At 40.0% G+C, this 18244-nt stretch overlaps 1 protein-coding gene across 1 annotated transcript in view; it reads right to left on the bottom strand.

Moving 5' to 3' along the window:
* Positions 1 to 18244, bottom strand: part of ofcc1 (orofacial cleft 1 candidate 1) — a 74848-nt gene that overhangs the window by 37474 nt on the left and 19130 nt on the right. Inside the window, exons 12-17 of the mRNA XM_053860088.1 lie at positions 15769 to 15917; positions 15498 to 15612; positions 14392 to 14680; positions 13641 to 13652; positions 7992 to 8062; positions 6080 to 6213 (exon numbers count right to left, since the gene is read on the bottom strand). Of these exons, the coding sequence (XP_053716063.1) occupies positions 6080 to 6213; positions 7992 to 8062; positions 13641 to 13652; positions 14392 to 14680; positions 15498 to 15612; positions 15769 to 15917 (770 nt within the window). The remainder of the gene's footprint in view (positions 1 to 6079; positions 6214 to 7991; positions 8063 to 13640; positions 13653 to 14391; positions 14681 to 15497; positions 15613 to 15768; positions 15918 to 18244) is intronic.

Raw genomic sequence — 18244 nt, 5'->3', positions numbered from 1 at the left:
GGTAGAGTGAGGGATCCATCACGCTCATCTGTGGTGAACGTATGAAGAGGAAGAAGAGCTCCCGACAAGGCGAGCTAGCTGAGAGAAATTAGGTCAGTGTGTCCCCTTTGACTCTGCAATAGAAATAAAGAGTGTACATGTGTTTCTATGTGCATGAGCTCTGTGCTGTACACACACTGTAGAATGCTTGTTTGTTTGTAACCCGGACGACGACTGGCTGATGATAACTCATCATCACAGTAACCTGTCTTTACTAACCATCTGTAAGATTTAAGAATTAAGGGCACATGATGCAGCCACAAACTGGATTCAGTTCACTCATTGAAACCTACCTGTCATTTTTGCCACGTCACTGATGTTAATAAGAATATCTCACAGTTTGTTTGTTGTTATTTCTGCTATAAATATTCAGTTTAACCCAACAAGATAGCTCCTTTTTTTATTGATCAATTGTACTTGCCGTCCTCCATTTCATGATTGTCAAATACATAGATGGTCAGTTAACCGCTGCTTCGTCCTGGAGTGCTGGAGCTACAGCAGTCACTGGGCAAGTCCCTGGACTGGTCCATCGCAGGGCACACACACACTATTCAGGGGGAAACCGGAGTATCCGGAGAAAATCCCAAACATGCAAACTCAGAGAGGCCAGTCCAAACCAGAGACTCGGACCTGCAACCTTCTTGCTGCAAGGAGTGCTAACCCCTAAGCCGCCGCGTGGCACATATTATCCAATAAAATTGTCATTCTAATAGGCATGGCTTTTGTAAAGGTATTTCTTTAGCATTATCCTCATAATGGTGTAAAGTACAGCAAAGTGAAACAAAACCGTCAGGTCAAGTGACCTCCTGTCCCCAGTGTAAAGATGGATCTTCTTCTCTATACAAAAGCATGTGGTCTCTTTCACCTGCCCCATGTTAACACTACCTTACTTCTCTGCCAAACAGCATCGACCATAATGGATTTGAGAATCCGGCAATGTATTTCCGTGTAATTATAGTCTTAATTAGAAAGTTTCAATCTAATTGGCATGTTACGTGACTTTGATTAATACAGTTCCCTCAGTTCCGAAGTAGAAAGCCAGCTAGGTGAGATTGCACACCAGAGATGTGGATGCAATACAAAGGTTGACAAGACATTGGTGACGGTTTCATTGGTGCATTGTCCACAGGATGTTCCGATTCCACTTTTGCCGACCAAGAACAAATATTAACATTTGAGTATTTGTCGATACTGAGTACAGATACGTGTAACTAATAACAACATAACAACCATTTTAAATTATTATTTTTAAAACATTTATCAGCATATGTTCCCAGAACAAACATGACATCACTGTCAAAGACTTCACTTTTAACATTTCGCCTGGGCTGACACTGTATATACTATATAATATTTAAGATCCTGGTAGTTCTTACTGGTTACTGTTCCCTCAGTTATCACCGTGTTTCGTTCCGATACCGCACGAAAGGAAGGAGCAGCACCATAGTGTAACACTGGATTAGTATATTCCAACCTGCTGGGAGTCTGCTGGACGTCTGCTAGCACCCGGCAGGGAGTGGAATTATTGACTGGCTACTACAGTATATTTCAAATTTAAGAGTAGTTCATATCGGGGTGTCCATAAAGTCTCTTTACAAAATTTCATTTCATTTTCAGTTTTTAATCACATTGCACAGCTGTAGTGCTAAAATCAAAAAGTCACTCAGAAAGTCAGCAGATGACGGTGTAATAAAATGGTTTTTATTACTTCATTAATGTAACTGGGTTTTGTTGAAAACTACCTTTGTGCTGTATTTATTGGACTAAAGTACATTAAGATGAACTTAGAATTTGAGAACTCAATTCCTGTTGGTTATTTATTATATTATAATGCTGTTATAAATAATTATACAATGCTGTGGTTATAATAATATATTAATCGTAATATAATATTTTTGTATTATTATTATTATTTACTCTGCTTTTGTCATACGTTTGTTTAATGATAAAGAGACTTTATTCACAGGCAGAATGATTGTACTGTAGATGTCATCAATGCTCAGTAAGGCATGCCATTCATGTAAACATTTATATCGCTGGGTGATTAAAAGGCTGCTTAAAGTGACTCCAAAATGAATTGTTATGTTGCAGCTTTTGTCATATCCCCTCCACATTCTGCATCAGATGCTTACTATCCGTAAATGTTAGCTCAATAATGCATGATCATCTGATTTGCACATTTGTGTCATGGCGCACTATAAAATCTTAAACAGCCCAGTCTCTGGCGGCTCAATAGATGGCAGCAATATGCTTCAATCACAGCAGAATGACTCTTCTCGGCACATAAAATACATTTTCAGTGAAACACTATCAAGTGTGAGCATGTAAGTAAAATCTGAATTTCAACACAACAAATGCACATAAGATGAAAATAAGCATAAAAACTGTGCGGGAGTGACTACAAAATGATTATAGATGTTATCAGAAACTTGAAAGGAACCCAACACAGATTTGGACACATTAATTGTCCCTATCCACACTTTTCTAAAAAAAAAAAACTCATCCAGAGGAAATGAAGAAGAGGAGTTGGACTCCCTGGTCAGTACAAGTCTGACAATACTTATGTGTTTGAACCTCAGCAACCACATACTGTTGAACTTTGAGTATTTACTAGTACTAGTACTAGTATTTTACATATGGACATAAACTGGGATTTAATATTAAACGAAGCATATGTTTAATACAGTAATGTATAACACAGTGAGGAAGAATATGGAGGAATATTAACTAGCAAATTAGAAAGTGAGAGCAAAGCAATACTTGAATAGGACATTTATTCACTTTTATTCCGTCATTTTCGACTAAAGGGAGTGTAGTCCAGCTACCTGGGCGAGAGTCGGGGAACACTATATACAGGTTACGAGTCACTTTTTCCGTTCCAGTCAAGTCTCAAGCCTGAGTTCTGTTTCAGGTTCCACTCCATCTGTGTGGGGACAGGATCCAAGTTAGCTGACATGTGCTAATGCTAATTTTGCGCACGCTTCATGGCTAACTTATCTGGATGGAAGTTGTCTGATAAACATGACATGGTCGACGCAGCATTTTGATATTGCAGTTGGCCACTCTGTTATTTGCCCCTATAGTTGGCGTCACTATAAAGGAAGGGTTAAGAAGCAGCCACGGTTGGCTGTTGTCTGGTGAACGGCTGCTGGCCGCACAGGGCACATGCATGCGCTACGAATGTTTGTGTCACGTGGGCTGGAGGTCAGAATGGAAACGTACAATCCTCAACAAATACAGCACGAGTCACTAGTCAGTCCGAGTCGAGTCTTGAGTCTTCTGCACTCGAGTCCAAGTCAAGTCTCAAGTCACTCATAGATTTAAGTGCACCTCGAGTCCCCATCTCTGCTGGAAAAAAACATCAAATGAGAATATAGCCAAATAAAAAGGCATAATTAATCAGAGGCAATCTGCAAACCGACCTTCTTACTGCTTCAACAATTGTATTTGTATTACATCTATCATGCGCTTTTTGAGGTCTGTTCTCACTCGGTATTAGAACGCAAATTAAAAGTATGAATTGTGAACATGTTTTAATGCCGGCCAATGTGCTCCTCTGATGAAGACCACCAGGTCGCAAGGCCAAAGTGACCCTTCCCAACATTAAGAGGCTACTATTCAGACTCACACGACAACAACAACACTGTCAGAAATGTCCCACCACAGAGGCCTACTCAGAGGAAAAGAACAATTGTGGAAAAACACTTCATTGTGTCTCCTTGTGCAAAGCCTGCACAGGTTCCTTCTTTGGTTTTGTGCTTGCTCTCCCTCAAGTTAGTCTCAGTGTCGTCATTTGTTGGCAGGATCCACTGGTAATCATTTGAATTCCCCCGGTGTGTTCAGAAGATGTCAGGGAGTAGTCTCTGATCTTGTTTAATATGTGACCAGCAGCTATAAATTACCAACTGGCAGAAATGAGGAAACATGGGTACTTTTAAATCTCCAGGGAGGGTTTTCTCTCTGTCTCGCTCTCCGCACACACACACAACTTATTCTCACTTGCTTTGCCCCTAGTCGCATGTAGTTATCCCCTCCCCTTAATTTAGTCTACGTTCAAATAAAAACAAATACCTGTGACTTTTTTGTTGAAACAAGCAATTTTGCTCAAAGCCTGTAACTTACGGGCCAGAGCGTTTGAAATTGGTCGCTCCTCATATGTGAGTTTATTTCATACCTATCAGGGTTTCCTAACACTCCAAGCAATGATGAGGAGGAAAACTACTTTTTCATCCGCTTTTTGTCTATTTGTTGTGAATCATGAAGGAAAACTGTCTGGGCAATGGTTGCATTTGGAGGCCAATACTGACGGCCCTGTCTAAGCACATCGGAAGCAACGTCGACAGTATCAATCGGTCCGCCATGCTGAATGTTTAGGTATGTGTCCTGTTAGCTGCGAGTGTTTTGGCCGGATTGTGCAAGCAATGCTTTGGAAAAATGAAACTGAAACTGTCAATTTCGCTCAGCGAAATAATGTTGCTGGTATGCAGGCCTGCATTGAAAAACAGGAGGTTCGAAAAAAACTTTAAAAATTTGGTTCTCATGACAGCATTAGCTGCATCATGCATTCTCAAACTATCTTCTCTTACAACCCAGATACAATTTTGAATGGGCAACGACACATTTGGCACCACATCCACGTGGAAGAAGTTTTATGGTTTTGATGCATTTCATAAAATACATTTTTGTTTGTTATTATTATCATCATTATTAGTGTTACTATTAATTTCTGTATTTATTTTACCCAACACACTCCTGCAATGTACTGTATGTGACAAATCCTTCAAAAAATTCCTGGATCCAGATGGCTATGTGAAAACCACCTACACTTATCTGTTCCGAGACGCATAATATTTTTTTTCCACTAAATGTTTCATTTGTTCATAACTTCTTAAGTGATTTTGCTAACGTACAGTCTGCAGATAAACACTGACAAAACATGGCAGGGTTATCAATGCAGACACTATCCATACAGGATTAGCATTTATTGCATTTTATTCTTTAAACTGTATTGCATATTTCAATTTAAACATTTGGCTGGTAAACTACTGTTTACTTGTTACAATGTATTACAGAATAATGCGACATACGACTGGGTTGTATTAAGAGAGATGTGATCACAGGCAAGGAGTGCAGATAGACATACACAATCTGTAAGAGTTTCATTTTAGAATAATAGAGGTTGCAGAGGTATGCAAAACATATTTTGGGTCGGAGTTAGGTAAATGTAAGCTATAGGCCGATAAGTGAATCACACACTTCACCTTCCACAGTCCTGGTGGCGTGGGCAGCATGTCATGTAAAAGAGTCATGAACCCAGAAGTACACGTAATACACCATGCTGTACTCATCTAAATGGGGTAAAGATGGGGGTGGCGAAACATCAGACTCCATTGAAGCACCGATGTGTCAACATGCAAGAAGGAAGGGTGAGTTAAGCGTCAACATTGGACGCCAAAGTCTACTTGCAAATAGTCGCTGTTTGACGTCTTGAGAGTGAGAATGTGTTGACTGAAGTGTTGACTTATCCTAGCTCATTTTTGCCACTCTATTTAGTGTTTGGTTGCAATAAGCATTGTCCATAATGTCCGTCCATATGTTCAACCCAAAGTGCGGACTGTTGAGACTCCAAAACGCAGGCTTCAAATTTAAGGGCAGCCATGATGATCTGCCTTGCAACCCATTAAACATGACTCTGTTCAGATTCAACCGTGTAGTCAGCCATATCGACCAGCAAACCAGAGTTGGGAAGTAGTTTTCTCATCACCGTCTTAGGGCAGCAGCTAGGCATTTATGTGTTACGTAAATAGGGTTTTTATCTCTCTTGGAAATGAATAAAAAGTAGCAGATCCAGCATCTGTCAGTGACATCTGCCGCATCAAATAGGAGTAGGGGGTTTCACTCAGACGATGACGGCAGACGTGGTCGCGATTATTTGCAAGATTGTGTTAAATAGAAAAGCTATCAGGAATGCAGCAGTAACGGTGACATGTTCATCACCACGGTTCCCTTCAGATGTACGACAGTACGACAATATACTTACTGTAAGGAGAATGTAAAGTCTTCCATCTCCTCTGCCAAGAGGTTCTGCCTCTTGTGTTTGGCTGGCTTACTCGTGTGAGCGCTGCTGCCACTCGTGCTCGGGCCTCGGCTATTTGTCTTCTTGATTGGCTTCTTCTGTGGGAAGGAGAAATCAGAGCGAACACATACGGATGTCATTTGTAATCAAAGCAGGAAGCAAGTCTGTGAATTTATCTTGGGGGATGCACATGGTGACAGTGACAGGATGCGCGGCAGTTTCTGGAGCTTCTCCTATATCGCCGCTTCTTCTCTATCGACAAAGGGAGAGAATGAAGGCACAAATCGTATGCTGACATTTCATCATTGAAATTGACTTCATTTGAGAAACACGCATACCGATATGCTGCTGTTAAATATGGGAAATTTAAGCAGCTGGCATATTTTTTCCCCTCACAAGTCTTTTACTATCATCATCATAAACAGTCAGATGGAGTTAGGAAGTGAGGTTTTAAATATTTCACCAAGGTACTTGGGAGCGTACAATATTTGTTAAGCCGCCAACATGTTAACGGCTTGCTTTCCTTGGCCCTGTCAGCTCAGCCTCTGTTGCCCTTGGGTGGGCTTAGTGCCTTTCTGCTTCAAGTTGTGAAATACTCGCGCTGATGTATGTTAATGAAACCTCTGTCGGAATAAGCAACCGCGGCCTCGGCCTACCTTCATGTTTTTTTTTTTTTTCTAACCTATTTATTTCCTCCACCTAGGCCCAAAAAGTAGTAAATGGATTGCGTGCCAATAAAAGCTCCATCCGTTTTAATATATTTGCCAAAGAAAGCTTTGATCCCAGAGTGATGGTCACAATAAAAAGCTGGAGAGGAGTCCGGCAACAAAAGAGAGTGAGAAATACTTTGGATATATGAAGCACAATGTTCTTCGCTGTCTCCGCACAATAAATCCAATGCAATACCTTAAGAGGAGATTCTGTATATAGCCGGATTCCTGCCCTCTGGGCAAAGTGGTCGCCTGGAGAAAATTCATTTTAATTAGGGCTGCACTGCAGGTTGAATGGTTGAAATCTGATCCGCTGCGCTTCCAGGCGAGGGCAGGTTGGAGATCACTCCACTTAATCATTAGACAACTGGGTTGCACAGCACAACATTTGACAGCATTAGGATCTGAAGACCAGGGCCAGCAGAGGAGAAAAAGTACTGCTATATCGCAGGGGTGTCAAACTCAACCACGCTGGGGACAAAATTATTGCCCAAACAGAATGAATGTTGCAATGTTTACCAAGAAATATGAAACTAACCAGAATTTTTATACGATCCAAAAGCACAGACCTTTGTATAGTCATGAACAAATGTCAAATCATCGATCGCCAAGGCATCTTGAAGAACGCATGTGTATATTAATGTCTGGAAAAATATGTACATACTGTATTTTTTTTTTTTTTTTTTTTTTGGCGGGAGGACTTGTTGCTTTGTTATTGAGATGTATCTTTCTTCCCAACAATAGCGTTCCGAACAAAATGCCGCAGCAGAGACACAAAGAAGGCACCAATACCAGAGTCATTTTACAATTACCACTTCAAAGTACGGAGTTCACATGCGGGCTTTGATTAATTTTGCTAAAGTCGTCTGAAGTACAGGAAGGAGAGTGTTTAGAGGTGCATGAAGGGGGTGGAAATCAGAGGCCTGGCTGGCATTGCTGATTTCACAGAAGTTGAGCTGCTTTGGGTTGTCAAGCTGATCAAAAATGTCTTTGATGGCTGAAAATACCTGTTAGTGTGAAATGTATTTTGACAAATCTTGGATAATAAGGCAAAGAGGTGAGGGTGTGTGTGTGTGTAAGTGGGGATGAAGAGCGGGGAGGAAGGGAAAGCAGAGAGGGTGCTCATTTGAAGGGTGAGAACACTTCCTCTTAAATCATAGTGTTACCTTGAAGGGAGTCCCACCCTCGGCTTTCTCCCGGCACGGGTCGCCTTTCTCCTCCGCGTGGCTGGAAAAGGCTCCAGCAGAACAGTCCTTACCTGAGTCACAAAGCAGTACAAGCTTGTTTGTGGATTTCAATAGCAAAGTTACAGAATAAATGGAATACATAACTGGAGGAGAGAGCCTTGAATTATTAAATATCTTGAATATGCTGTTTTATCTTTTACATTTTTTGAAAAAAAAAACTTAAATGCAAAGAAAAATATTTATTTATTTATCTATTATATTTGTCAGCGACTCAAAGCAGTTTAATAATATACTGCACTATTTATTTTCATCCGTCTATTTTAGATTTTTTTTTTTTAATATATAATAATATATACTGTAGAATAGTTGGACTCCATAAAGAACATTTATTTGATTAGTAACTTAATATTTGACACTAGAATAATCACATTTAACTTCATCTGCATTGTGTCTGCACTATTTTCTTGTTTTTTGATGTAATTTAAATGGTAAGCCACCAGATGTGTGTCTCACGCTCGAAGAGTCAGAGATCTGCATTATTTAGCATATTAACATTCACAGAATTTTAAAACAGGGTTCTTGTGTTGCCTGGAGGTTGTAATTAAGTAAACCTTAGCTTAATACATGTAAAATCTCACTATGTGAAACTTTCTTTCAGCCCGTGGAACTCGCCACATCTATATAATGTGGAAGCCTGCGCGCTGATTCTTCTTGCTCGGGGATTATATATATCAGTAATAATAACTTAAATGTAGGCAACACATCATATTGCCCTGACAGTTAAATTGTCCTTATATAGCACAAAGAGTCTGCTCACTGCCATTTCAAAAAAAAGAAAAAAATGATCTCAAATCAGAGTTCGTCCTCACACAGATGTAGCTTTTAATTACCATGGCGGTAAACATTTGGAGCGCCCACAGTTATATTAGAATTAATGTTGGATTTGTTCTCTTATGCATGAAATAGCTTTTAATGATATACACAACAAAGCTGTGAACAAAACTGAGAAGCGTTTTTTGGAAGAAGTTAAGACAAACACAGAGGGGAAAGTGAGCAACGTTGTATTTTGAGAGGGCAATCGAGTGGTCACTTTCTCCTTGGAATTAAAAGCAAATGTCCCATGATAGGAGTCGATAGTAATAGTAGCGCTATTGATTCATAATTCAAGCATCACTACATTAATGCTGTTCTGTAATGATTGATTGTATCTTCTGTATAATGCATAGATTCTTGTTTCTGCCAATGTACAGTTTGCTATGTTCCTCCACCACAAGGAAGCATTTATGTGTTATGAGTTAAATATATTTAAACCTAGATCTCTCAAGACATATTTTATGATAGTGATTTAAAAGTGTTTTTACTCCTATGCAAAAATTAAATAAATATTTGTTTGTGCTATAAGCGGCATGCATTTGAATTCAAGGTCCATCACAACGGGTGCATGATTTTTTTCGCGTTTCGCTCGAAGCAGCCCGTAGCCAACTTGCTACACACACACTGTTCAACCTCCATTAGATGCTACCAGAGCCTGAGACCACCATGAGTTGGATACATATTTTGACCACAAACACACACTTATTCATTACACAAGGCCTCACCGGCTAATGTGCAGACGCATGGAAAGCAGAATGAGTGCGGAGGCAGCATTGACAGCTTCAACAGCTCAGGGCTACAGCCGTGAACTCAGAGCAGCGGAGCCGCCACAACTCTCAGCCTCTTCAGGCACTCAAGGCCGACAACAAACTCATTGTTATCCCTGCTGCTATACTGTGTTCAGACCTATAACAATAAAAGACATTCTACACAGCTACTTTCACACAAAAGTGTAACAAAATGAGGCCTATAAACAGCCTATTTCAGGTGAGGGAAATAAAGAACCTAAACAATTTTGACGGCGTCAAATCAGTTTCATCAGTCACAGGGGTTTTCACTCAGTTATGCTCAATAGCAAATAAATAAAACAAAAGTTTGAGTGATCACTTGTTCATCAGATTTATCGACCATGAAATATTAAATTTTTAATGCTTATAAGTTTGTGTCTATTGTCAACTTATGTGTGATACAAAACAAGCTGGGAGAAGAGACTTCATAGAGATAGTTTCGGGTGAGTCTGTTCACGTGTGATAAAACATTGAAACAAAGTAAGACAACAAGGCATGGTGCATTTTGCTAGCATTTGATAGCATGTGGTACCTGCATTGTTATGCATATGCGCAATATTTTCTTGTTTTGGGAAGGAGAAAAGTAAAAGTAATATGTTTACCACTTCATATTTATCGATCGTCCTCATTGAGTACAACCTAAGGAATGGGAAAACATTGTAAGAAGAATCCAACAGAATGGAGCCTTGACTTTGTTTCATGTGTCTCGTGTGTATCTTTTTTTTGTTTTTTTCGTGTTTTGTTACTCTAGTTTTCACAACTTAAAAATCGTTGCAATAAGATCATCATATTTGTTGGATAACTCTTCGGCCATTTTAAATGGTATAAGCACTATTTCCGTTACCCTCCTTAATTCTGTAGTTCAGCCCTCCTTGCTAACCTCTGAATAGCACGTGCTATTTTGCTCGTACTAATAGGAGCCCCACTAAATCATCACCTTGGTAACCAGATATTCAAGAATTACTGAAACAAGGATATTTTACTTCGATTATGTAGGTGACTGAAATACGGTGTGCTGTCTTGATGCATTTGGTAAAATAGCAACACAAAGTTGCAGCTCTTTTGGCAGAACAGTGTTGTATTTTTCATGGCAAAGGAGTTTTAGTCATTTTAGCTCAAACAAACCCAATGTAACTGGATCATTCAACTTCATGTAAAAGGTCAGTTAATCCAGGGTGCCCCCAGCTAATCTCCATGTAGAAAAGCCAAATATATTCCATCACGCTCGGATGAGTTTTTTTTTTTTTTCCCTTACGTATTGGTTAGCTGACACCCTGTTAACAGTTTAAAGTAATACTCTCATTTTTCAATCACAACTGTCAGAGTTATTAACTTTAACTGGGATGTCAGTGACTGTAATGGACACCTCAACTCATGCTGTTGTTGTTCAGTGGGGATTAATTAACTGAAGGCCTGAGGTACACATTTCTAACCGCACTGTCAAGCGCTGCTGTGTCAGATGACGAGACGTCTCTCTGCGTAGTTAAATACAAATATGTAATGAGAGGAATCTCCACATGGAAAACATCTAAAAGGAGGGGGAAACGTGAAGGGGTGAAAATTTGTTCTTTGTTTCCTTCCTGAACTGTATTTCCATGTTTTTTTAATGCACGGTTCAAGATGTCTGCCCAATGGCTTCCTCCGACATTGACGTAATCCCAGTCACCAGCGTAACTCAAAGCAGAGGTAATGCATCTTGACCGGCTCTGGATGCAAATGCGGCACAAACGTCAAGTTAGCTCAAAGAGCGGCGTGAACGAAAAGCTGTACCGAACACCTTTTGATCCAGGATTTCACTAACATATCGGGTTCACTCCCCGAGCAACCTTGCGTGCATGCGTGTCGAGGAAGCCCCTCTGCCTCCTGACTTGCGTACGCTGGAACACAAGTCTCCCATTGCGAGTACCTCGCTCTTTTCTCCAGCCCTCACTTTTCTGGAAAGGCAAGTCGGTTCGTTGGGGACACTTCCCTTGTGGGTGCTAGGCTCTCGGTGGGGGGTCATAGGTCAGTCGGTGGAGGAAGCGACAAGCTGTGAAATGTAAAAGACCAATTTCTTCCACATGTTTCAGTGCTGGGAGAACACTGCCGAGCTGTCAGACGACATCACGTTTAAAATGGGCCAGGGTGCTACCCAGCAGACCTGTCACAACTCATTTGTAATTAAAAAGCCCATGTGATGTTTAAAGCAACGCACCCCAGAAACTTTTGAGGACTGTTAAATAAAGATGAGCCTTACAAAGACCAAATGGGAAATTGATAAGTATAGATGAAAGAAGATGCTTGACAGTCGTCTCTGCAAATTAAATCCAAATGACCAAGCATGGCTTCGATACAGTAAAGTCATTATCTCACTTCTTGACTTGACTGACATTGTGTTTTGACATTTATTCCCCACACTACATAATGGTGTTGGCCAAATTCTGCTTTGAAAAGGAAAGCTAAAGCCCAAACTGTGAGGCCAGCTTCAACAGAAGATCCATTGGGAAGAAATCTGAACCAGTGTGCCCGTCTATTCTGTCCATCTTTGGATCCGTTGCTATCTATCTGTCTTGCACAGGAATGTCTGAGCTGGCTCCAGTGATTTTAAAGATGGGGGCTCAGGCTGTCACACACCCTTAATAAATCAAGACCTGAGGTTTGTGGTGGATTTTGTTCCGACTGTGGGAGGAAAGGGGGAACCTCTTGCTATGATGACACTTGGATCACCACACTGCTTTCTATACTCCATATCCCTTGTCTCTCTCTGCCAATTTTTTTAATGTTCTGTTTTGTTTGTGCTTTTATTTTGTCAATGTGCTTCCTGTTCAATCTCAATTTGTTTTGTTTCCCAGATAATGACACCCAGCGGGAACCAATGGCCTTATCATTGCACCTGTGAGAGTTTCGAAACTTCCTGTCAGACCTTCAGACCACTGTTGAAGTTGTCCTTCGCACGATCTCCTCGTGTGGTTCCTGGTGCTTGAACTTTAGTGAGTTTTCCCACTGTGTGAGTGTTTTTTAATATCCATGCACCTTTTGTTCTCTGATTTTTGGATCTAAGTGGTGAGTTTCTTTTTGTGCATTCTGTTCTTTGTGTATTGTGCGTGAGTTTTACCATCACATTATCCTCTGTTTGCTTTTGTTGTCACCACGAGCACATTTTATTCTGCTGAGGTTCCAGTTCTCTTCCGTGTTTGTTTAACTTTCGGTTTGTCTATGCTTCAGATTTTATCTATTCAGTTATGCTCATGGTTCCCTCTCTTGTCCAGCTTTGTTTTGCTGTATTTATTTACTGTTAATCAATGTTGTTTAATTTACTCTTGCTTGACCATGTCTCCAGTCACTATACGCATGTGGGACCAGTGCTTCAGGGTGTGGTGACATGAACTTCACAAATTTGGTGTCAACTTCACAAATATGTATATATTTTTTATCTTTTTTAAATTGAAGGACCTTCAACTCAGGCAGGCCTATTGCTTTCTTTTAATCTTGATATACCATGTCTCTCAGAAAACAAATGTATTGAAGGAAGCAAACATTTCATCAAAATAGTTGTATCCAAATGTCACTGAAGATTTTATTTATTTTAAAAGAGACTGATTTATCTGATGGTATGACATTGAGCACTGCTTCAAGTGAAAACCAACTCCAGAGATTTTTCGTTCACCATAATGTAACAAAATAAAAAAACATTGTTCCGAGAACTGACATTTTTGTCATTGAATTGGCTCCACATTTCAAATTGTGTGCACAATACTTGCTTTTTTGTTGTTTTCATAATTTACTCTTGAAATTTTTGCAATAGTAACAACAATCTTCAAGGTGGATTCAATTGCAAACTGTAGGGTTTTTTTTTTTTTCAAACTCCCAGCATGCATTGCAGGGCACAAGTTTCCTCTGGTCTGCTGTTTTCCATTCTCTGTAGGTGATACGGTGACAGTATAAGAGTGACATTGGGGTTTGCATCATGGATCAGTCTCTCAGTAACACCAGTTACTGCCTTAAGAACTCCGGTGTATCAGGGGCCCCAAATTATCATGATGGCAGCTGAGACCTTGGTTATAATTCATCTAACATGCATCCATCCAGGCATTTAACTGTTCGAGTACTTGACAAAACAATTGAGGGATAACCTCTGATAATGTCTGACAGTCATGTTTCAAATCCATTTCAAAACAAACAAATATTTGCAACTATATTTTTTAGTCGTCACCATATTAATTTGTTTGTGTGCCAATGATAATTGAGTCAGTGGGAATTAAAAAGTCCTTCAGCTTTACAGCCATTTTCCTAAACGATTAAAGTTTGTTGCCTGAACTTAATTTAATTGGAAGTCGTCAGAAAAACGTGATAACTGTTGCATTAATTTTTCATGTTCATGTTTCTTTATTCTTTCTTAAAAATGAACTGACAGTGTGGCACATGCCACTTCATCAGAAGGAAATATTTTAATAAAAAACATGAATCCATAATAATAAAAAAAATCAAAGAACAATTATATAAATATTATTCAATACTCAACAGAGTAAATAACTGTTTCATACATTCCAACACTGAACTCAAGCAGCTCATGAAAGTGGTTATTATTGCACTTGAGTCTGTCCACTGTATTGGCACAGGGCTTCAAGCCATTGAGAAGAGTGAAATCTGTCATTTCTTGCCATCCCAACGGTTGTGACATTAGGGTGACATTTTCCCCCTACTGTGTCTAAGTCGGGGGTTTAACATCGAAGCCCTACCTGGCAGAGATGATGAAGAGCATGCGGAGTCGGCTGACAGGTGGAGGGGGGACCCCTGGTGATAATGATGCACACCCAGTTCTGCTCCTCTACAACTGGGGCCGGCGTGATGTTGGGGGTCCAGCTGAGAATGAATTGGCCGCGGATGAAGCTGGGACCCTGACAAGGGCTTGAGCTGTGATGGTGTTTGACTCTGATGGACCTCAGGTTGAAGCGTGACAGAGGGGGGTATCAGCAGAGTGACGGAACTCTCTGACACCCCAGATGTTCGTGGCGGGAGGCGCTTTACCTGAAACACAACAAACATGTGGACAGTCCTGTCGCTGCACGTTAGACATCTTCACCTGCATCCAAACAACTTGAATGCGCTTGTACACCCACATAAATACAAGGGTTCCACATGCACCTTTTGAAGAAATATTTTTAAGTGACCTGGATTCAACTTTTTCAACGAGGTGTTATCAGGAAAAAAAAAAGAATTTAAGAATGTTAGCTGTCGATATTTTAGTTTCAACCCAGAGAATTGACTGATGCATGAATGTATGGTGTGGCTTTGAGAAAACGTTGTGGTGATAAACAACTATATTGCTGTGCACAATAATGACATTTAATATATCATTCATGGCTCCAGTCGGCTTAGATTTGGGCACTTGATTGTACCACAAACGTACTGCAATACACGGTCTGTGTATTTAGGAATCAAAGCCGCTTCTAAAAATGGTAATGAAGATACGTTAATATGAACAACATGTTCCATTCAAAGGGGCAAATCATGAGTGAAGAATGGAAAAAGACGTCTTTGTTCTGATTTAATTCAGTTAAGATGTTTTGTTATCCACCAATGCAATCCCAAATGCATCCGGCATCTTCTGGGGGTCTTTTTCTAAAGTAGTCTGGTCACAATAATGAAATTTAGCATACGAAATGTCAGATACAACAAAATCTGACCCAAACGGTTGTGAAAGTAAAGAAAACAAAATGTTTTAAAAATCACCAAAGCACTTCATATTGGGAAAGTATTTCCCAATACTACTACTACTGTTATATACTACTACTACGACTAATAATAACTACAATAAAGCTAGTTTTAGAAACAAACTTCACACCTGAAAGTACATGTTGCACAGCCAGTGGTCGAGATCAGAGGAGATGAGACTCTCAATTTTTTTAAACTGGTCCAGTTGTGAGTCTGGTTCACCCCTTAACAATGGAACTTTAAACCTGCATGGATAACAAATATGTGTTTATTCAGAGTGACTGTGGGAGGTTTAAATAACACACGTTTTCAATTTCAATGTTATTTTTTTTTTACTCAGTTCTTTTGTAGAAAGGCTGCCTATGCCATGACTCAGGTGTGGGCTGCTCAGAAGACCTCACCTGCCTTGTGCCACTCTGAAGCTCAGGTCGCAGGCAGGGAAAGCCCCCCAAGCTTGCACGGACCTCGTGTGACTGTTTTGTCCAGGTAGTTCAATTAGCTGAAACACAAGGACCATGGAGGGGACGAGCTCACGGGCTCCAGGTAAAATCTGCAGACACAAGGAGCTATGTCACGAACCAGATGAAAACACATGCCTGCAGGTGCCCGCTTGCACACATTTGCAGACTCATCAACATTGAACGACTTATTGAAGTGAGCGCGAGATGAGCCCTCAACCACAAAGCCTAAAACAGACACACCAAGTGTAACAAACAGGACAGGAGCCCTCGGGGGGCCATTGAATCCACAGCCTAGGCTTAATTCCCCTTTAACTTATTTATGTGATCTTTTTATTTTTCATTTTATTTTTTATTTTTTTTTACGTTTTTTTATATATTTTTTTTGACTTAACTGCCATTCCTACCCGTCCAACTCAACAAATCGCCTGGAGAGATGCTGCAGTACTGGCTCTCTAATGCACAGATATGTAGGACTGATAAAGACTCCCGGCATCAAACGCAGGGTGGGGAAGTTAACTCTGCCGTTGGAGACGAGGAGCAAGACAGTTAGTGAGTCTGCAACGCAGCAAGGCCCCCCATCAATCAGACTGATGATATTAGGGGCATCGTGCATGAGGCAAATAGGGTTAGTGGTTAGTGTTCGATGGCAAATACATACATTGTTATTTACCCAGAGAACTGTGCGTTTGCTTAAAAAATGAACTGACAGTGCGGTTCGTGCTGCTTCATCCATCACCGGAAGGGAATATTTTATCCCTTTATTAGTTGTAATGGAAAGAGCATACGACTTGTTTTAACACATAAATCATGTGTGTGCCCCCATACACTCAACTGCGTCACCTGATAGGCTGCACCGTCTGACACCAGACACAAATTTATGAAATAATATCCCATGGATTATAGCTATCGTGAATATTTTGTGTTATTCATTCGTAAGAAGACATATGAAGTGCAAGTATTTATTTATGTGCACGGTCGGAGACACATGCTTGTTTGAATAACAGACCAAACAGCTTTGGTGGTGTGTATGACGGAGTGAAAAATGAATGATGAAAGAAAACCAAACAGGAATCTTTGGAACCTTGGTTATGCAAGAATAAATGTCGAGGACAGTCAATCTGTCAAAGAAATGTAAATAGTCAGAAGTCTTTTGAAATTTTAACACATTTTAAGTACTAATACAGGGATATTTTAAATAGAATCTTGTGTTTTGATGCGATAGCAAAGGTGGGAATATGAAGACAATGAATGACAATACGTTGAAAAATTAATAAGGTTTACAGGAAAATATATGTTTATAATCAAAAGGTGTAAGACTGACATGAATTTGTATTCATTTTAAAGAATTTTTTTTTTAGAAAATAAAAAAATGCCTTTTTTCCATGTTGATGTTTTAAATGACAGGTTTAATAAGATTTATTTAATTGTTTTCATGTATTTATTTTGTTCCTTTAATGTCATTAATTATTAAAATATTGTTCATGTTACTAAAAGCAAAGACAAGATTCTGATGAACCAGTCACAAGGCTGAATATGTCAGCCAGCACACTTTAAGGTTTTTTCTTTTTCTAAAATAAGACTAAAAAGGTGGAAGGGAGAATTCACTGTTTCCGTTTTTTATGTTTTATTTTTTTTAATCCAGTCCAACTGGTCCCTTCTAATGTGCAGAGCTGTCATTTGAGTGACCCACAGATGACAGAGCTTCATGACGTTTTACAAATATGATATGGATTCAATTCAGTTTAAGGAAAAAAAAATTAAAGCTAGTAGCAGAACGTAGCTTAACATTCATGTCCTGAAAGAAACAAGAGGCGATGTACTTACAGTAAAATGTTTCTGAGCTGAAGACTTTGAACATCTCCTCCCAATTGACAATAAACATCTTCCCCCTTAAAGACTGTTTTGCACACGCCAACATTTAAAATATAAACTGACTGAACTGTGCTGATTCTGTCTGAATCCAAACTGCCATGCACAAAGCCAAGGGTGAATGAAGTGAGAAGGAGGAAAGAAAAACAAGCAGCTGGATTCCTCCTACAGTCACTAATTCCTCATTTCCTCTTTGAAGACACTCTGAGTACTCCCTAAAACCGTACGCAACAGTGTGGGCAAGACATCCAAGTCACTCTTGACAGACAAATCTGATCAGCAGTTCTTTGGCAATCTCTAAGGACAACAACAGCAGCTCTGTCAATAGCCAAGGGTTTGTGTGTGGAGAGGAGGGTTGAGTGACGTGGAATCTGAAATGCTGTACTTAAACCTTTTCTTCTGCCCTGAATCAGATCCCAGGTCTGCATTCAGTCCATGCCAGCTTGTGCCCAGTTCTTTCTGTTTGTTGGGAGCTTGAGACAATCTTATCTGGATGCTGGAGCTTAGTGAATACGCCCACCAGCAGACTGACAGTGTCCACATGTGC

This window comes from Synchiropus splendidus, chromosome 3 (assembly GCF_027744825.2).
Source record: "Synchiropus splendidus isolate RoL2022-P1 chromosome 3, RoL_Sspl_1.0, whole genome shotgun sequence".
NCBI classification, from domain to species: domain Eukaryota; kingdom Metazoa; phylum Chordata; class Actinopteri; order Syngnathiformes; family Callionymidae; genus Synchiropus; species Synchiropus splendidus.
Note: the sequence above shows the minus strand (reverse complement) of the source record. Positions and strands in the feature narration are given on the sequence as shown.